Genomic DNA, 21,682 nt, shown 5'->3' on the forward strand with positions numbered 1-21,682 from the left:
ATTAGGAGTTGAAACATCACGAGTAGGAGAGAAGGGGGGGATTTAAAATAAAAATTAATTCAAATTTACATTGGAAAAAAAATTGAAAAAAGCTGGCTTGCAACAAACTTGTATACAATCTACATTGCACAAAATCAAACAATCGAGAAAATTAAGATCAAACATTTAAACAAAAAAAAATCCAAACGACAGGTGATATTACTCCCAGCATCTACAGTTTGGCTTTCGCTCTTTCAACTGTTTTAATTTTCGAAGAATGTATCAAATTTTTGTTTAAAATATTTTAAACTTTATTTATTCCCCACTTCGGGATTTTTGGAAAAATTGGAGTGAAAAAAAAAGAATTTGATATTTGTTCCGGAATAATAAAACCACAAAAATGTTCATAACTTCAGATGATCCTGATCAATTTCATGTAAAAGATTGATTTTATTAGATTAGATTATTAGATTTTCAAATGAAATAATAATCACTCTTTTTGTGACAGTCCAATTTTTTTCTCTCAATTTGTATCACTTTGATGTCTTCTACAAAATTGTAGCCAGGGAAATTTCCTATTAAATCATGTTATTGACATATGATGTTGGATTTGCGCTAAAGGAAAGACAATCATTTCCACAGTGATAAGTACGATTTTGACTTTGAAAAAACCGTTAAAAAGGTTAAAAAATCTTCAAAAAAACAAAATGTTCTAGACCCCCCGGTGGATTATTTCACATTTGGGCTCAAATGAAAGGGGAAAGTCCCAGCTTTTGAATGGTGCAAAAATTAGCGATGCTAATTTTCGATAAATAAAATCGTTCCACCAAAGACACCGTGAGTCCGCCTACAAAGTATCTACAGGGCTCATTTCAAGTGCCCAAATGGAACATTTGATTTTTTGTAAAATTTTGTTCTGCTCGGTTCCTCACTGATGATCAATTAAAAATCGAAATAATAGTTTCTATTTGAAAGAAGATGATTATAAATACACTCACTGATTGTTACTTAGGCACTAATCGCATAGATTTTAGAAAAAATAAGCATTTCAGTGGAACTTCAGAGAAATTGTGAACAAAAATCTCTAATGTGTGCCCAACAGATGTTTTGTATGTATGTGTAGCAAAAGCCTTATATCATTAAACATCCACAATATGGGTATATGATGAAAGGAGTAAAAGAGAAGAAGTCGAACTTTGCTGGTAGACGCCATTTTGAAATCCAAGATGGTTTTATCCGCTCAACTTGAATATGCTGTAAAATGGCTGAAAATCGTATGAACCCCCCAGAATATGGGTATTAGTTAAAAGGGCTCAACGAGTACAAGTCGAATTTCGCTGGCACCTTCTTGAGATCTTTTCTTTCGAAACCTGTGTATTACAGATAATAGCTGGAAACCCCCATAATATGAGTATTGGGTGAAAGGGCTAAACAAGAAGAAGTCAAATTGGTGGCTTCCGGCTAATTTTAGAATGTCGAAAATCAAATGAAAGCCCCACAATATTAGTATTTGGTGAAAAGGCTATACAAGAAGAAGTCGAATTTGATAATCTGACGCTATCTCGAAATCCAAAATGGCGGCTTCGGCTATATTTTTCAAACCACTATATTATAGATAATCCCTTGAAACCCCCATAACATGGGTTGAAAAGGCTAAACGAGTAGAAGTCAAATTTCACTATCTGACGCCATCTTGAAATCCAATATGGCGGCTTCAACTGAACTTAAAATGTTGTAAATGACAAAAACGCATGAAACCCCCACAATATGGGTATTGGGTGGAAGAGCTAAACTAGAAGAAGTAAAATATCGCTATCTGATGTCATCTAGAAATCCAATATGACGGCATCTGTTGCACTTCAAAATGCAGTAAATCACTGAAAATTGTATGAACTCCCACAAAATGGGTATGGGCTAAACAAGTAGAAGTCGAATTTAGCTTTGTTCGGTGTTTTATAAAAGCATTGTAAAAGCTTTGGTGATCAAAATTTTACAGCATAATGATTTTGTCGAAGATTAAAAAATCAGTCATTATGACGTTTCTGCATTATTAGAGTTCTAGTGGTGTATAGAATGCGCTTTAGCTTTCTATGCAGATTGATAGCTCTAATGAAGTTGTGCTGACCATAATAAAGCTAAAATTGTTACTTGGGTTTAAGGCTTAGAACTATCGATAAGAACTAATTTTTCAGCTGATCGTGCTTTTTAAGCATCTTCGGAATATCTGAGTAACCTTTTTACAAGTAGTGTTACAAAATTTTTGTTATCTCGAATAATATTTGTATGTAGAGATATTTCACCATGGATGCACGGATTCACCGCAATCAAAAAAATACAACTTCTGTGTCATATGTATTTATAACAGTATAACATGAATGTATTTCTATGTAGCACAGCATATAAACATAAAGTCGTAAAGACCTTTTCACGTTAATTGAACGGATCCTTGATACAACATACATTTACATAAATCATGAGTATATATTTAAGCTAATTGTTATCGTAAGCCATGCTAGCGCAGTATCTGCTCAATCGCTTACGGCTGAGCATTGTTATTATTGTTATTGCTCATTGTACTATGTTGTTACGTGCAGAGGCCAAACGCTGGGTGTGTTTGTTATGCGGCACAAAATATCACCCGCTCCACTATACGATTATGATGATAGTATGCTGCTGCTGCTACATCACACAGCAAGTTTCGAGACATCGTCCGTCCGTATTCCTCTACTAGTAGTCTCAGCCAGTCAGTCAGTCACTCTGCGATGATTATGATGATGATGTTGACGATGATCAACCGTACGTACAGCATGAAGTGTCCGCCAGGAGAAGAAGGCACGAGGTCGTCCGTCGATTGATTCCGTATGTGAGTGTGGGTTTTCCTACCCGACCAGACATAACTCTGACTGACTAGAGATGATGATTGGAACCAGAAACTTTTAGGGACATTTTAGTATATCTGATTGTGCCAAATGAACGATTACGGGTGGCTTTTTTTGTTGATTTGAACGATGGCCAATCAATTTCAGCACTAATTATATAATTTTACATGAAACAATGCCAAAATTTCCATTGGATCCATTTGCCTGGTATGGCAGGGAGTTTTTCAGGAGAAATCCCATAGAATGGTGTTAACACTCACACGAAAGTGTATGACTCATACAGCACACACGTTTACGAGCAGTGGCAGAAGAACCAACACTAACGAATTGAGAGCCGTCTTTCGTCGCTGTAGGTATGGTCCGGAATGACGACGATAGAGACTGGTTTGGTTTTATACGAATACGGGCGGTTTTGGGTCGAGTAACACACCAGTATTGAATCTCTCGGGTAGAGGAAGACGAGAAAAAGTGCAGTGATTTTTTCCTACTTCAGTTTTTGAACGGTGCCACCACCTGATTACGCGGATCGAATCTCCGAAGCTTCCCAGAGCCGTGCAAATTTTTTGGAGAAAAATCCGAAAAGATGTTTAAATGCAACTGTTGTCATGTTGGATAGATAAAAGCCTGAAGAAATGCAAAGTTGTGATGTAAACCAGAGACTGGAAATAAAAAAGGAAGATTAAGTATTGGACTCTTGGCAACCTCAGCGAAAAAAGGGTGTAATGTGAGAAAACAGTCGGTTGCAATGTGTTGAAAATAGTGACGAAAAGACTCAAGAAATTACTCGGAAGAAGTGCGAGAAAAGCGAGAAAATCAGTTAACAAAGATAGTAAAGCAAATGGCCTCCATAGTAGAATATTGGTAAAGTGAATAGAGAAAAGAAAATAGTGCAATGAGTGCTCATGCAAGTATACTTGGCCTGAATTGTCGCAGCTTCCAAAGGATTTTTTCCTCAAAGTATAAAAACGGAATCCTTGGAACGTTGGCAATTTCATTGTGTAATTGAGACATGTGAAATAATCTTCATTCGACAAGTGAATATCATATTTTCATGGCTGGATTTGTAAAAATCAATTTAAAATAAAACTACGACTATCGAGCAGAGCGGAAAAGAAGAAAAAGTGTAGCTAAAAGAGACCATCTCTTACAAAGGCTCAGAGCCTCGCAGCCGCATCATCAGCACCGGGTACGACTGATGAAAATGGTGAATCGCTGCGAAAAAGTGGATCTGGTGCTAGACAAGGTGAACATGGCGAAAAAAAATAACAGCCCGTACGAATTTCAAGAAAAACGGCACGGGCAGATTAGCAAATGAAGAAGAAAAGATTTCAGAAAAGCAAACCGCATACCTGAAAAGCAAACTCTAAAACATGCAGGATAACTTTATGCAGTACTTACACTTGTGCTTTTTCTTGATTTTTAGCCTACCTACCCGGAGAAGCGAAAGAGAAGAATGTAGTACGAAGTAGTAGCTTAAGACGCTCGATGAAACTTTCCATTCCGGGGAGGGCTGGTGGAACATTTTTTTTTCTTCATTTAGTTTCTTTTTCATGCTGCTGCAATTCTGGTACAAGTACATCTGCAATTGATTTCATCTGATGTCTTCTGACTTATTTGATATATGTTTTTCTAGACTTTCTCACTTAAATTAACGAATTTCAAGTGTCTTCAAACCATTTTTTTAATATAGTAATATATGGTATTTTTGTAGTAGAAAATTCGACAGGAAATATGTTTTTTTCGGCTTGCAGTCTTGTTTTTAGCAAAAACGACGTATTGATTTACGTTTATAACGTTTCGATCCTTATTGGATCTTCTCCAGGGACTAAAAATAGTGTTTATTTAGTGGGTTCTGCTAATCATAATTTTTTCTTTCTTACCGAAAAGATGCCGTTTTCTTGTGAATGTCGACTCGGCTGGTCGGGTATAGTTGTCTTTTGACCCGTTTTCCAAATAATTTAAGTTAATTTGTGTTTTTTTATGTAAGGTGTAGTGTATCGACTTACTGTGTACAAATATTTGCAGATAAAAATCCGGTTGTCTAGTGTTTTTGGGGTTAATTTTCCACAGCATCGAAGCTTAGCACAGTCTTTTTCACTTATTTGTGGTTTTTCTATCACAGGCTTTTCAAATTTCAATGTAGGGGAGATGAGGGCATAACGAGCACCCAGGGCATAATAAGCACTCCTTTTTTCTACATAAGTAGGGGAGAGTGGGGTATCTTGGGCCATGGGGAAACGTGGGCCACTTTTAATATCTCAGATGTGTGTTGAGATATAAATCTCAAACCAACTGTCATTGTCGTCACTTTGCGTAAGCATATATTCCTATATGTTGTTGACTGAAATACGCACCATATGCTTCTTTTATTTATCAAGGTAAAAAAAGTTTACTTACATAATTAAAAAAACACCCGCTATTTTCATCGATGGGGAACCTAAAGTGCATAATAAAAATATGCTCATACGCTTATGAACTTAGTTTTGTCATGACCTTTCACGTGGAAAAGGAATTTTTGATGAAACATGAATAAGTCACACAAACGCAACCAATTTGCAAATCATAGGGAATCGTGGGCCACACACATCTTGAATCACCTATATTTTTATGTTTTTATAAACATTCAGAACTTAAAATACGTTTTTCCTATCTGTAAAGTTTTCTTATGCCAAATGAAGAATTATGAAAAATATTTTGTCCATCCTATATAAGATATTTTGCCAAAACGTTTGCGAGCCAGGTTTTGGAATCTATGCGATCATAAACAGCTCTCTTTTTTATTTCATCATCCGAAATTGCTTTAAAATAACGAAATGAATGAGGAAATCCCAGTTTTGGGTCAACTCATAAACTTTGCATGTTATTTGATCAATTTGGATTTGGTAGCCCACGATTCCCCACCATTTTTCAAAATCCAAAAAATATTGCTTTTTTTCAAACAGTCAGAATTTGGGGAAAATAACTTATTAAAAATTTTAAAAAAATACCTTGTGATATCTTGAAAATGTAGAAAACCATAACATTTTTTATTTTCATTTTATCTTTTATAATAAAGAAGTTATGGAACAACGAAAAAAAGTGACCCATGATTCCTCACTCTCCCATACGTATTTTCTTAAACAAATTTTCATAAGGACTTGTTTCGTACGACCTATAGTATTAGTTTTTTTTCGAAAAAAAAAATCCTTTTCATCTTTACTGAAATATTAAATAATAATCAGCTAGGTTCTCAAGTGACGAAAATATTATAATTTTTGAGAACCACCAAATAAGCATTTAAGACCTTTAATCTGAAATGTACGCACTGTAACATGATCTACACATTGTTTCTCAATTTTCAGCATCATAAAATTTTTGATTTTTCACTTTAATCAATTTTAAAACGCGTTTTTACTTTAATTTGTTCACTGGAGGCGATCAGAGCACTATCAATGAAGGCATAATGAGCGTTTTCTGCCGGGGAATCTAGCAGCGAATTCAACTCGATGAAGTCAACTGAATAATAGAGCTACAGCTTCACTTGTATCGTCTGACGATTTGGCCTATTGGTTAAATGTCGGAGAGGTAATCAGTAGACTCGAGTTCGATTCCTGTTCGAGGGGATTTTTTTTTTGCACATACCATTCATGATTGATTTTTTTTATTGTTACATTATACGGCTAATAGCATCAAAGCATCATCCGTCAAACAAAACACCAGAAACATAATGTCTGAGCATGTGTTAATTCTTTGAATTCTACAAACAGACCTAGATTATTTTGTTATTGCTTTGTTTGATGAATCTACGCCTCACCGTTTAGTGCAATCATGATCATGAATGATAAATGAATAAAAAAATCACCTCCACCAGGAATCGAACTCGAGCCTACTGATTACCTGTCCGACATCTAACCAATAGGCCAAATCGTCAGACGATACAAGTTAAGCTGTAGCTCTATTACTCAGTTGACTTAATCGAGTCGAATTCGCTGCTAGATTCGCCGGCAGAAAACGCTCATTATGCCTTCATTAATGGTGCTCATACTGCCTCGGGGGGTTTCTCATTATGCCTCTACAGTGACTGGTTTTCAGCTTTCGGCAAAAATTTTTAAAATGCATTTTTAAACGTTTTTATCTACTTTTTCAAGTTTCATCCAATTAGGCAATACGCTATTTGAGTGTCTGAACACGAAACAATGATGTAATTCACATATTACAGCTGTTCTCTATGGTTAAATAAGCATTTCCCTTAAGGTGGCCATTATGTCCTCATCTCCCCTACTTTTCGTTTCTTTTTTCAATTCCAAATGGTGAACTTGAAAAACAGGCGCGTTAAAAAGGAAAAAGTTGCATTTGCATCACCCAAGGTGCATAGGAATTGGTGCCACATGAAACCAAAAAGTTGATTGAAAGTTCATTTGAAAGCACTTCAACAACTTATATGATGAAATAGGAATAGTACCACTATGAGTTTTGCTTGTAATAATATGAATGAAAGAAAATCATCAAAATTTTCTTCTACAGTTTGTTTTAAACTGTTCAGCAATAAATCATAAACTTACTTTTTTTTGATTAAGCTATTGGCGTTGAGGGCCAAAAATATGAAAAAAGAGTGCGAAATAATAATAGTATCACTTATTATGTTTTTCTACAAAAATCATCTTAAAATTTATTTATAAAAGTTGTGCACTTTTACAAAGTAAATTTTTTAGAAAAAAGGAATGCTTCTAAGAACTTTTTGAATAGATAACTATTTTTTAGGCGTTTTCTAGTATTTCAAAGGTTTCAAAAGAAGTTTTTAAGAAATTTTCCTCCAGCGCTAAGGTTTTTGACATTTAAGTTATAATTCTTTATCAAACTGCTTAATTTCTTCATTAACATAAACTGAAATAATGTAACAATCGTTATGGGCCCATTTTGAATCAGATAAAACAGGTTGGAATTTAAATACTTTGGTGATCATGCTGAAGGAAGCTATTCTGGGTTTTCCATAACTCACCAGCACCAGAATATACTACCGCCAAAATTTCTGCTCATCTCAACTTCCGATTCAATTGCAAATTATACCAACAACACCAATAGCCATCTGGTCCATCATTCTCCATAGGAATGTACAACATTATTCAGATTACCGGTCTAAGAAATTTACTTTTCAGCGACCTTGATGCAATTCTATTATTATTATTATTATAACTCAAATGTCAAATTCCTTAGCGCTGGAGGAAAATTTAAATTTCTTAAAAACCGCTTTTGGAATACTAGAAAACGCCTAAAAATGCAGTTATCTATACAAATAGTTGTAGAAGCATTTCATATTTCTAGCGCAACATTTCAAAAGGGCGAAATTGCCAAATGTAAACAAATAGATTTAACGGTCATTCCGGATGCACGTGGTTACACTTTACCTAATGAACGCGGTTTCAACTTAAAATCACTTAAAACTTATCTAGTCCCTGAAATTTTATCTAAGTTGGATTCATTTCTCTACAAAAAAAATCACTTAAAACTTTCAAAAAATTAATAAAATTCAATTGGGCGAAACTTCCTGTTGATGCATTTTCGTTGGAACGTGAAGTTACGCCTATTCAAAATGGGGTTAATTTTTCTATTCGTGTAGGGCCAATAGGCGTAACTGAGTTGACCGTTTTTGCGTGTAGGACCAATGGACGAAACTTCAAAACTAAAACAAAAACGTCCGATCAATTGGGCGAAACTTGCAGGCGTTACAAAGAATCGAAAACAAAAAAGAGTGAAACTCGAAAATTTCTGAAATTTAGTGAAAAAAGTTAAAGTTCTTGATAACCATCGTGCAATAAGTGAATATAATGCACATTTCTCGACTTTGTTGAACAAAAAGTGATCGATTTTTTAAATAGGATTTGAATAAGTATTCCGAAATTTCAAACGCGTTTTTCTCGTTTCGAGCTAACTGCTTGTTTCGCCCTTATGAAATGTTACGCTAGATTTCTGAAAATTCACTTTGTAAAAGTGCACAACTTTTATAAAGTTAATTTCAAGATGATTTTTGTAGAAATACATAAGTGGTACTATTCTTATTTCACACCCTTTTTTCATATTTTTGATCCACAACGCCAATTGCTTCATCCAAAGAAAGTAACCTTATGCTTGATTTATCCGTTGAACAGTTTAAAACAAACTGTTGAAAAACATTTTGATGATTTATCATCATATTTCATATTTTATCATTCATATTTCATATTTTATCATTCATATTTTTACAAGCAAAACTTAACTATGAGTTAGTTTTAAGTAAGTAAAAAACTCATAGTGGTACTTACTGTTCTTATTTCGCTTATTGTATATATGTAGTCACTTCAAACGCATCACGGTTAGTACTTTTCCAAATTCGTTCAAAGGACGGAATGCGTTCCAAGAGGGAAAAGGTTTTCAATTTTCCAGGAAACCATTTATTCAGCTATTGAACGCTCTTGTTTCAGTCTTAATGTGGCTTTTGGTTGAAAACTACCAGGTCATTAATTACGTCGCCAAATTCAGAAGTTACCTGGAACTATTATAGTAGGAGTATTGGTGTATAGGTTAATTTACTAGTGTTGGCACAGTCTACTGACTTTTCCCTAGGGATGGACACATCATGTTGGATGATTATCCTGTACTAGGTAACGTGGACGAGTTGAAGTCTGCTGCTATTGCACTGGCTGGTCGGCTATTCGTGTATTTTTTTCATTAGTTCTCGAGCACAAAGTCCCGCAAATGAGAGAATGCTAAAATTCTGACCCGATGAACGGCAGCGGGTGTTGGTTTCGTTGTTCTGTTCCATCACTGGAAGAAAGGGAAAAGGAAAGTAGCAGCACATACCCGCAAATGTGACTCATCCTTCTGTAGGCGGCCTCTCGCAGGAGTATACTTAATATGGTCATGTGGGATTCATTTTACTCCAGTTTTCCGCCCCCCAGAAATGTGCGTGATAGGTAGCAGCGTAGTTTTCTGTGACAGACAGACATAAGACAAGTCGCAGTCACTACATACATGCACTGACCAGTTGCTCGAAAATTATTGTTTTGAGGTAGAAGGAACGTCAATAGGAGTTTCTATAGTTGATCTAGTGATATGTCTGTTTAAAACTAACTCTGAAAATTATCAGAAAAGGGGGTAGTCTTAATAGCAGCACGTTATCCAAACGTACAGGAAAATTGTACCAATGAATTTAAAACTAACTGCTTAAAACAGATGTATAGCTTTCTTACACTAAAACAATTTTTATACTCGTATTAATATCGTATTAATATCTAGTGTATCCATCCAAAAATGGAAAACCATTTTTTGCTGAAAGATGGTTGTGGCGATACTATTCATAGTGATCGATTGTTTAGACCATTTTGACCTAAGTGGCCGTTTTAAATCGAAGTACAAAAACCTCTATAGATTATGAAAATTTGGAAATCCAATGAATGAAATTGAACTTCGCATGGACTGAAACTAAAATATTGTAACTTCAATAGAGTTTACTCAAGATCATAGCAAATGGGCTTGTTGCTCACTCAAACATAGAAGATAAAATTATATCCTAATTTATATTTAATCCTCAGAATATTTGGGTGATTTTGTATTTCGGCCACAAATGTAAATTTCTGATTGTGACAACCATTCATCGCCAACACAACTGAGCTCTCTCTCCAGAATCTAGCAATCCAAAAGGTCAGCTGTGCGGCTGTGTTTAGACTAGAGTTGGGACACGAAAAGGGGTTTGCTACTGGGACTTCACATTGGCGATCCTGTCAGTGGTTTTTGACGTTCATCCCTTGGTTCGAGAGAAGAACTAAGCGAATGACAACATTGGGTAGGGATTTATAAGAAAATATATAATTATAATTATTATAACTCTTTTACAAATGATACATCTTGATAGGGTTTCTAAGCTCACACAAGCATACAAAATTAAATATGAAAAATACTATGAAAAGGTTATTCAAGTTTTCGTTATTGTAATGCAGATTGATGCCATCTACAGAAAGTTTCTGTTGAGTGGAATCATGAATCACATTACTAGGTAAATGACTGGGTGATCAGGCAGGCAACGAGTGACAAACGTAAAACAAACAACATATGAGGTTACATGAATTGGTCGCCCATCAATCCTCATGGGGCGTTTGGCTATGAAGAAAAATGGCACACCGCATTTTTTGTATCTTTTCTCTCGAGCACAACAGTTCAATGTACTTTTGGCACTTTTGCTCGCTGCCTCGTTCGCTCTTCATCGCAAAATTTTCGGCGGCGAACGGATGGCAGGGTATGGTATCATAACATCTGAACAACAATCAGCTAAGGGATGCGACGAGCTTAAGACATCCAACCACACCAACCACCATCGTCATCGCGGGCCATCATTATTATCATCATTCATTCGAATAAACTTCCAAAATGGCATCGTCATCTCAACAAAACAACACAGTCCCACACCGCGAGAAAGGGTGACTGGGTGATTAATTGAAATGTGAACTGACTTTCAGTTGAACTTCAAATTAGATATAGATTTTTTTTTTCAATTTAAAAATTTTAGGTAAATTTTATTTTTTAAATAAATACTTCTCGAGTACGAGTGGATAATGCGTTAGGTTTCGTATACGAGTTAACCTTTCTCTGGTAACCCTAGAGTCGATTTCGCACATGATCTTTTCGTTGATTCTTTTGCGCGTGCAATTTCGCCCTCAGCTTCGAATGGCTCTCTACCGAACCATTAGAGCAGAGCAACAAAAATGTACAATGCAATGAACAGTTGTGGTGGCAAACTATAGTTTAATAGTAGATTGGGCTATACAAAACGGTGAAGCGGCGTTTGTTGAAATTGGTTAATTTGTTTCTTCGTTGTTTGTGGCTCTCATGGTTTGTGTACCTGTAGCAGAAAATTGTGCTCTCGTTCGAGGTCTTCTCGAGGTACCCTTTCTTCTTCTCTAACTTTATTTCTAGCATTAACTATCAAAATCTGTAGCCGACAGTTTCGAATTTTGCCTGCAGTGGCGTTATTTGTTGTTGTTCCTATTATAGTCGTTTTAAAAACATCGTCCATATCAGAAGACAGTTGGTCTGGAATCAGTCTCAATGCTTCCCATTTTCTTCGGGAGACACTGAGACTGTCTAGGCTTAACATTTTTGTGGCATTCGCGACTTAAGCGTTGCCCAGTGGTGTTGCAATTCTTTTTGTGTTTGGTATACACAAAAATTCTTTCATGCGTTGGTCAATCATACTTTTTATAGTAAAATCAACTACTTTATTTTTTTTTTTTTCAAAATCAATGATCTTCAAAACCAATTTTTCTAGTAGACAAAAGATCTTTATTATAGACGGTTTCGAAAATTATGAAACACTTTCTCTCTTAAATGAAAGAAACAATGATTTTCATAAAAATATTTTATTGCAAAATAGTGTAATATTGTCCGCTTGTGTATTTCTTCAGATTATCTTTATGCCCCAAAAAGTTTCTTTTGGACGAACTGCCGTTCCAAGCAAGAATGTCCCATGTGACTTTTGGGTCATTTTCACTTTTTTGCTGGAAACGGTCTCTTTTAGTGTAAACTTTCAAAAAATAACACAAAAAATAACACAACGTATACTTTGTATACGAAATTTCATCAAGGTGGTCTCTATGTTGATAGTTCTACGCAAGAATGTCACACTAGAGAAAATTCTATGAAAAATGCAAATTTTATCAAAAAATTCTCTTAAGATGAGTTTAAACTGTTGAATTTAATGTTATTCACTGAAAAAAACACTAAAATAGAACACTCGCGGAGAAGAAGCGAGAAGCCTTGAGTGTTTTATTCAGAGAAATTTTCACAAAACACTTTTCGGTAGGCACTACATACAGGATCCATACTCAACTATACATTAGTATAAACAAAGAGGAACGTATTTCTCAAATTACGGTTTAACATGAGTTTTGGGAAAAAAAAACTATACCAGCTTTTAAAATGATAGAAAAATTGTAGCCATGTGACAGTTTTTCGTAGAACTAGCATCGGCATGCGTTCTGATTCTACGCAAAAGTGTCACACGGAGCATTTTTGGCTCTAATTTGCTGTTTTTTGTGGGAAATGTATTTTTTTTTTGGCAGAAAACATTGTAAAATGATTAACTTGAACTGTTCGCTAAGAAAAAACTATTGGTGAATTTTTAGTTTGAGAGAAAAATTGGAAATATAGCTGATATTTCAATCGCGTTTTTCTCGTTTGTACGTTTTCCACGTGGGACAATCTTGCTTGGAACGGCAGCGAATCTCTGGATAGTTTGGTGGGTTCATGTCTTCGGGTAAACATGTGACCTTGTTGATTTCATACCACTTAAATGTATCCTTAGAGTAGTGGCACGAAGCGAGATCAGGCTAAAAGATTGTAGGATTGTTATGCTGTTTGAGTAAAGGTAGCCACCATTTTAGTAACCATTCTTGGACGTAAATTCTGCCACTCATTGTATCTGTGGTTATGAATGGACGAGACATTTTACATGTGGCTTGCCACACCATAACCTTCTTTCCAAATTTTTCTGTGTAAATGTCTTTCATGATGCAGGAACATACTTTCCCATCGTTGAGATATAAATTTGTGGTCCATGCAGAATTTTATAGTCGAGTTTAATGTAGATTTCATCATCCATGATAGCACAACCCGATTTCTTGGTCAGAAGATTGTCGTAGAGTTTCCGAGCCCTCGGTTTCACGGATTCAGCCTGTTTGATACTCCTTTTTGGCACGCTTAACGCTACCTAGTTTCTTAGGCACATCCCGTACTGATGCCGTTTGTAGTTATCCTTGATTTTCTTGTCTATTGTAGGGCCAGGTTTCCTACCGAGTCTCGGGAAATCTGTGAAAGTACTCTGTTATCCATTCTATCTCAACGCGGTTTGAACTGCTTCGACACTCACATTTTCTTCCTTAGCTATTTTTCTAATTGAAAGACTACTCACAGTGCCCCATTTGTGCATAATCCGTTTTCTTTGCTCGGGATGTAAACTACAGTACGCAGCCAAAATTTGGTTGAACACTACACGATTTTTGAAATAACGGTTATTCTGTGGTGTACTTATAATTATCGGAACAGTCTATATTTGAGCTACCCGCTGATAGGCTTCTATTCTTTTCAATTAGAGGTAATTCTGTTCAATTGTTGATGTTGATCACTGCCATCGCACGACTGTTGTTTCATAATTGCTGAACCTGCGCGATTGCACAGCCGCCAGGAAAAAAAAGTTTACCTTTCTCGTTCATTTTTTTTCTAGTAGATTTTTTTCTTCCAAAAACAAAGAAACATCCCTTTCCCAATTGATATTTTTATCGGTTTTATTTTCAGTGAATAGTTTTATATTATAACATCCGTTTCTATTTTCTCTTTGGTTCCCTAATTCTTTCCTTCATTTCTCTAGATTCTACTGGCTTGTCTCTGTCTAAGGCCAGATTTGTTGGTAAGTGTGGAAGCACCTGATGAGGATGATGATGCCTGTCCAAAATCATGTGTTGAATTGCTTAGTGTTGTCGACAATGTTTCATACTCATCATATATTTTTGTTTGTTTTTTTTTTTATAAAAAATAATCCATATTTTCATTTGTTTGTTTGTTTGTGTTTTTCATTATTTTTAGTTCCTTTTCCACTTTTCTGTTTCTACAATCAATTTTGAGTGAATGATTTTTACAATAAACCTTAAAAAAAAGAATACGGTTATTCCTACTCAGAATTGAAAAATTCCATCGCAAGATGTGATTAAGTTTTTTATGTTTTTTACTGCCCTTTCTAAGTTTTCAGCTTACTAATGCAAATTGTCAACACACACTAACAATTCTAATCTTGTGCTAGTGCATCTCTGGCCTTTGAACTTGTGCAGAGACTGGATTAATTCCATTCAAAGAAATTACTATACTACTGAGTACTATTTACGGAGAATTGAGATAGGGATTTTTCAAAACATGTTTCAAAACTTTCGTTATTTCACCGCAAACCAAAATCAAGCAAAGATTTTCCAAAACTTCATTCTATGCTCTGCTTTCTGAATGTTAGAAAAATCTCCATTGGTAGAAAATGTCCTTCATTAATCTATTCTATATAGTTTTGTTTTGTGAACCGTGTAGTACTCGAGGGTTTTTTTCGTTCCGAATTTTCAAAACTACGAAAAATTTAGAATCGACTCCACGAAGGAGTATGACAAGCATTGCCGTCATCTGGAACTTTGAAAGTTAAGTTTAATCCACCATAGTTTGTGTTCAGTGGTTCAGTGGTCATTCGTTTATCAACGGTGTTTGGTCACATGCCTCCACCATCAGGCGGCGTTATCAGTTCTCTAGGAGGATCTTGCGGGAGCGTATTCTGTTATCCCAATTTAGATTTTGATGGGAACAAACATTGATTTTTTTTTAAGTTAGTAATCAAACATCATGTGAGGGCGAAATGTTAGGTTACAGTCACCAAATTAACATTAAATTTTCCAATTTATTTTCTAATGCGAAATTCTCATACCTAATTTTTAAACAATAAACGGCTTTCACTCTTGTTTTACACAGTTGCGAATATGCTTGTTTTGTGATTCTTACCAACAGTAAGATTTGTATAATAAACTTAATTAAAAAAACCAAACCAAATCACTAAATTCGCAATTTTCCTACTTTTCCGTCTTTCTAGGTCGACTCATTCCTCCCTAGATCAGCAATCAATCGAAATTCCTGAAACGGAATGCTCCGACAGTTGCGAGAACGACGTCGACATGGACGAGGAAGAGTCCGACAGTTGCGACAACGACGGCGACGATAATGAGGATTCCGAAGGTAAGCGGATGTGATGCACAACACACCACACATCTACGACATCACACGTACCAACCGTGATGGAAATGCACTTCTAGGAGCAGAGTTTTGTTGCTAGTTGTGTTTGGAAGCACTCAAGGATGCTCATTCGATTTTCGTTTTTCTTTTTCTTTTGACTTTTTCCGGCTCACAGAAGACGAGGAAGACGATGATGAAATTCATAGCACCGTTGTGACGGGGAGGTTCCTCCTTGAGAACGATGACGATATTGATCACGATGGAGACAGCGTTGGCACCGGTGCTGGAGGTATTGGTGGTGCGAATGCCGTTGGAGGTGTTTCTTCGCACGATAAGAAAAGCCCCGACTGGAGGCGTTGCTGGAAGCTGCTGGTAAGCTTATTTTTTTTTATATCAAAATAGTTAAATGAAATAAAAAAAAACTTTAAACATCCTTGTGATTTAACATCGTGCCTTTCCTATCTAGATGAAGCGGCCCCAGGCACTTACCCGTATGCGATCGAGTGAAGGCGGAGGAAGTCCATAGAGATAAGAAGTAAGTGTTCAATTGACAACTACTTTGTGCTATGAAATGTTTTTGTCCCAACTTTTGTGTTCTCACCTGGTTGAAAATGCCCATCAATTGTTAATCCCAACCTTTTTCCAACAAAACGTAAAAGATATCAAAATTTTCCGTTTTCATTGACACAACCACCTTGTTTGCTTTTTGTTTTTTAACACGCAGAAAATGCTCTTCGTAATTTCAGCTTGCTCTCGCGCTCGCTGCTAAGCCCGCCTGCACGGATAACGACGTCAACACTGTCCGGCGGCTACTGGGCGAAGGGCAACTTCGCTGAATGAGGCCACCGATGACGGGGGACTCGCTACTATCGCTGGCCTGCTCCGCGGGATATTACGAGCTGGCACAGGTACTATAACCGTTTAGACAAATGTTTGTTAGAGGTGAAAACAACATTTAATCAATCTCTCTTCCTGCAGGTATTGCTCGCTATGTCCGCCCCAGGTTGAAGATCGAGGGCAAAAGAACGATTGCACTCCTCTGATGGAAGCGGCCTCAGCTGGTCACGTGGACATAATCGAGCTGCTCCTGAATCATGGTGCCGAAGTTAATGCCCAATCGTCAACCGGCAATACTCCGCTAATGTATGCCTGCGCCGGGGGACACGAGGATGCGGTGAGAGTAACTGTTGAAGCATAACGCCAACGTCGAAGATCACAACGAAAACGCGTCACACTTCCACTTATGGAGGCAGCTTCGGCCGGACATGTTGGTGTGGCCAAGGTGGGTTTTAATTCAACAGTATTAGTAGATACTTCTAAGAAACTGCTTTTCAAGTGATTAGAACCGAGAGCAGAGCTTTGGAGTTGATTGATTTCCCTACTGTTTTCTTCGACGAACAGCTCAGCATCGATGCTCTTCGTGAGCTTCTGCAGTTCTTGTTTGTCACGGACATACGTGGAAATCTTTTCAATTCGGGCAATGAGTTGTATTTGATCTTATCTGATGGAAAAAACCTGTTATTCGTGCTTATATTCTGAAAGAGTTGCATTTTACTAAAAATACGTCTTTCGATGCAGATTTTGCTGAAGCATGGAGAGCCGGTATTAAACACGCATTCGAACGAGTTCAAAGAAAGCGCACTGACCTTGGCCTGCTACAAGGGTCATCTGGACATGGTTCGATACCTCCTGGAGGCTGGTGCTGATCAAAGAGCATAAAAACTGATGAAATGCATACAGCACTGATGGAAGCATCGATGGATGGCCACGTGGAAGTAGCACGACTGTTGCTGGATTCCGGGGCGCAGGTCAACATGCCAACTGATTCATTCGAATCCCCACTTACGCTGGCGGCATGCGGTGGTCATGTCGATTTGGCCATGCTTCTCATTGAACGTGGAGCGAATATTGAAGAAGTCAACGACGAAGGCTACAACACCTTTGATGGAAGCTGCTAGGGAGGGACACGAAGAAATGGTAGCATTACTATTACAACAAGGGTAAACGGATGAGTACTTTTTGATTAAGTCTCAGATTATTTCACAAAAATTTTTCTCTCATCTCTTCAACAGGTGCAAATATTAATAGCCCAAACCGAGGAAACTCAAGAAACTGCCCCTGACCCTCGCGTGTTGTGGAGGATTCGTGGAAGTCGCTGATTAATCTGATCAAACACGGTGCCGACATCGAATTGGGAGCATCTACTCCCTCTGATGGAGGGCAGCACAGGAAGGCCACATAGATTTGGTACGTTTTCTGTTAGAAAACCGAGCCCGATGTGCATGCCCAAACGCAAACTGGAGACACTGCCTTGACGTATGCGTGCGAAAATGGCCATTAATACCGAAGTTGCTGACATTCTTTTGTACTACGCGAGCAGAGCTGGAACACGAATCGGAAGGTGGGCGAACTCCGTTGATGAAGGCTTGTCGGGCAGGTCACTGGTGTATTGTCAAGTTCCTCATTGAAAAAGGTGCGGATGTCAATCGGCACACACGACTAACAATGATCACTACGCCGCTTTCTTTGGCATGTGCTGGCGGACATCAGAACATTGTGGAACTACTCCTCAAAAACGGAGCTGATCCATTTCACAAACTGAAAGACAACAGCACTATGTTGATAGAGGCTGCTAAGGGTGGCCATATAGGTGGTTGTGCAACTCCTGCTAGATTTCGCCTCATTCGTTGATAAGTGCAAACACTGCAGCTCAGCAAAATCTTCTGAACAATGGCCAAATTCAACTTCAGGCACAGCAGCAACTACAACAACAACAAGTTGCTCAGCAGCAGCAGCAGTTGATCATAGCCCCAAAATCAGCAGCAGCAACAACAGCTTCTAGCTGCCCCACACCTGGTTTACATGAAGTTCCCGAATCAATTCGTGTGACTAACAAGCAACTGTTCCAGCAACATCCCTCAAAAGAAGTCGCACTTGAAGGACAACAACAGCAAATACTAGCCAATAATAACGATATGCTCGCCAATCAGAATGTTTTATCTCGATGGTGGCAACTATACATCCACTGATCCCTCAATTCTCGCCCAAATGCGACTGATCCAAATGCAAAGCTTTAAGGAAGGATTAGCTCACGGCCTCTCGTGGGTTCCCGATAGCAAAATGACAACGTCCTATCTGCAGCAGAAACAAACCATCCTCTCGCAGCAAACTGTCTACTAATCTGGCTACAACGGCTGCTTTCACATCAACAACAACAACAACAACAGCAGCAGCAGCAACAGCAACAGATCATCCTTCATGGTGCCAGTGCAAATACGACCGGAACTGTTCACCACGCGGTACGTAACGTTAACACCGCAACGAAGTCTTTTGAGGAAGAAACAACAACCGTCGTCATCGGGTGCAGTTGCAGCTGCCGTCGCCCAACAGCAACAATCATCTCCTTTCGACACTAACTTGACTAGCTCAGAAGCACAGCAAGTTTCGTAGGCGAGCCTATCGGAGAGGATAATAGTAACGGAAGTCAGCAGCAGCGCCCGAGGAGTAGTTATGCGGTCCGATTATGAGGCGCAGTATTCAAAAACAGATGCAGGAGATGTATCAAAAGGTGCATATTTGCTATTTTCTAATAATAGTTACGTTTTGTATTTTACTCAAACACTTTGTTCATTCTATGTCGCAAAAAAGCCAACATCCAATTTATCTGTGATTCGAATGGGCCACCACCAACGCTGTTACCCGCCAACGGTTGCACTCTATATCGATATTACGACACCTGCTCAAGGTAAGAAAATCTTTATTGGATATATTATTTTTGCTCTCTTACATTTTTTTGCGTCAATCTCTACGTACACGATTGATATAAATCATTTATTTGAACACACAGATTAATCAATTGACGCAAATATATCGCACTTTTATTTCTTCCAAACTTCTTCGCGAACACTTTGCTAACATTTAATCATGACCAATAAATAAAACCAAATAAAAGGATTGATCTGTGGCACTACCAAGTGGTATGAAATTTTACCACCACCACACCAGCGGGAATTCGTTGCTAGGACCAATGCCGTCGAGCGGCGTTGGCATCCAGCAACAGCAAACCCCATCCGGTATTGCTACCTACATCTCAGGCAAGTGTTCTAGAACAAACAATATATTTACTAGAATCATCCTGTTTTCAATTATTGTCCTTTTTAGTTTTTCTTTATCAAAATTAGTTTCTTTGGAAATATTCCGACTTCGCTTCCGTAACGAAACACCAGAATTAAAACTTAGGATTTCAGTTAACATTGAATTGCTTTTTTTAATTCCAGGAGGCAAAGCAACTGATAGTAATCTAGTGATTGCTACGTCATTGCCAACGACTCTACAGCAGCAACAGTTGAATCTAACGTCGACCATTAGCTGCGGCGAATACGGTAGCAGGAAGTGGCGTACGGTACCAACAACCCATCTAACCGGACCTTCGGAAGTTTCCCAAAGCACTGCCATCAGTGATCGACCGAAAGGTTAAAACCAGTCTCGAAGAAGGATGCGAAAAAATAATAGAAAATCTGCTGCTGCAAGCGGCTGCAGCCGCCGCCGCCGCCGCCGCCACACATCAACAGCAACAACCGATTTGGCCAAACGCGAACAGTGTCCTACAACAGAATCAAATGGTGTCAATTTATAACAACTTGGTATGGGGTTTTATCTTTCGAAATATTTGCATACATTTTTAATTAATTCTAAACTTTTTTTGTTTGTTTCCAGTCTGTGATTCCAACATCTGAGCAGAATGTGCAAGTTCTGCAGCAGTCACTGTCCAACTTGAGTTTGAATCCAGTTCCCACACCTAATGCTGGAAAGCAGCAGCCTTCAACATCCGTTGTAACGCAACAACATCAACCGATCATAGCTAGTACTACTCGCACTAGCGGATTTGCCGCGCCAACAAAACCTTCAAGCAACAATATGGTTCCTACGTCCAACCTGTCCGTTATTACCAGCGCAGCTGCAGTGACATCTTTGCCAGCGAATGTCATCCAAACGACAAACAACACTGATTAGTCAGTTAGATCAGCAAACGGCAGAACTGGCGATAGCAAATTCTGGCACGGCGCCTCGACCACTTGCCACCAGTACAGCAACTAGTAGTGCCGCTAGCAGCCAGAGTGGTGCAAGCAGCTCGGGCGTAAGTGGTAGCAGCAGTAGTAGTAGTGGTAGTGGAAGCAGCAGTAGTTCAAGCTCTAGTGGTGGAAGCAGTGGTACTACTACGACCACTAGCAGTAACAACAGTGCAGGAACAGCAGCCAGCGGAGCTGCCGTAGCGGCTACAGGTGGTGGAACTAGCTCGGAACATGAAAATCAACTGAACCAGTTGACACTCTGCAATCAGAAAATGTTGCAAAAAATAGCCCAGCGATTCATGGTTGATCCACCTAAATCACCACCTGATACTCCACCGTTGACTTGTTCCAATCCGGATGGTCCTTCTTCACCACCACCCAGCGGCAAAGGAATAGTCAACAGTGAGTTGAACTTTTTGCAAATTTTTTATAAACCTTATTCAAAACATTTCCTTTTAACTTCAGATGCCGAACTAGCTGATCTATCTCGCATATTCTGTGAGGTAATGCATGATTTTCGCCCAGATCTGTTACCAACACCAGAGTTCGTACAAGTTCATCAACATGTTTCGAACATTATTCAGCACAAAGCTGGTAGCAATGTAAGATTTTCAATAAATAAATAAATGTTAGAGCTTTTTTTCAAATAAACTATCCATGGTTTAATCAACAGCAAATCAAAATAAGCGATGGTGAAGGTCACCATTCCTACGTGGAGGATGGTGATGAGCATTTGCAAATGTTCAACATCGACGACTCGGAGAATGAAACCATGTCTGAGTGCGTTGGTGGAATCTATCCGACACTCGATGAGTCACTGGAGACCTTCAACCCCGAGGACGGTTCCGTTGTGACAGCCGATGGTTCACGAGAAACTATCTACAACTATGAGTGGGTTGAATGTATCGACGAGGTCATTCACGCTTTGAACGGGTGCACTGATATTCCTGTGGCACTCCAGGTAAGCTGTGTTGTTGTTTGCTCAAGATT

The 21,682-nt window shown here is 38.2% G+C and overlaps 1 protein-coding gene across 1 annotated transcript in view; it reads left to right on the top strand.

The window, feature by feature from the left end:
* LOC129746691 (ankyrin repeat and KH domain-containing protein mask) overlaps positions 1-21,682 on the top strand; it is a 51,241-nt gene that overhangs the window by 19,685 nt on the left and 9,874 nt on the right. The window contains 43 exon segments of the mRNA XM_055740543.1: positions 14,233-14,271; positions 15,481-15,492; positions 15,494-15,623; positions 15,796-15,962; positions 15,965-15,992; positions 16,087-16,097; positions 16,099-16,159; positions 16,345-16,391; positions 16,394-16,444; positions 16,447-16,473; positions 16,475-16,528; positions 16,599-16,619; positions 16,621-16,803; positions 16,805-16,852; positions 16,855-16,902; positions 17,199-17,336; positions 17,339-17,554; positions 17,556-17,628; positions 17,703-17,737; positions 17,739-17,780; positions 17,782-17,832; positions 17,835-17,894; positions 17,896-17,958; positions 17,960-17,995; positions 17,997-18,272; positions 18,274-18,297; positions 18,299-18,430; positions 18,432-18,470; positions 18,473-18,616; positions 18,618-18,788; positions 18,791-18,916; positions 18,918-19,067; positions 19,070-19,114; positions 19,116-19,157; positions 19,159-19,192; positions 19,263-19,330; positions 19,332-19,365; positions 19,898-20,148; positions 20,150-20,263; positions 20,337-20,624; positions 20,626-21,094; positions 21,158-21,294; positions 21,366-21,653. Coding sequence (XP_055596518.1) covers positions 14,233-14,271; positions 15,481-15,492; positions 15,494-15,623; positions 15,796-15,962; positions 15,965-15,992; positions 16,087-16,097; positions 16,099-16,159; positions 16,345-16,391; positions 16,394-16,444; positions 16,447-16,473; positions 16,475-16,528; positions 16,599-16,619; positions 16,621-16,803; positions 16,805-16,852; positions 16,855-16,902; positions 17,199-17,336; positions 17,339-17,554; positions 17,556-17,628; positions 17,703-17,737; positions 17,739-17,780; positions 17,782-17,832; positions 17,835-17,894; positions 17,896-17,958; positions 17,960-17,995; positions 17,997-18,272; positions 18,274-18,297; positions 18,299-18,430; positions 18,432-18,470; positions 18,473-18,616; positions 18,618-18,788; positions 18,791-18,916; positions 18,918-19,067; positions 19,070-19,114; positions 19,116-19,157; positions 19,159-19,192; positions 19,263-19,330; positions 19,332-19,365; positions 19,898-20,148; positions 20,150-20,263; positions 20,337-20,624; positions 20,626-21,094; positions 21,158-21,294; positions 21,366-21,653 — 4,473 coding nt within the window.

The sequence above is a fragment of the Uranotaenia lowii genome, chromosome 1 (genome assembly GCF_029784155.1).
Source record: "Uranotaenia lowii strain MFRU-FL chromosome 1, ASM2978415v1, whole genome shotgun sequence".
In the NCBI taxonomy this organism is placed as follows: Eukaryota; Metazoa; Arthropoda; class Insecta; order Diptera; family Culicidae; genus Uranotaenia; species Uranotaenia lowii.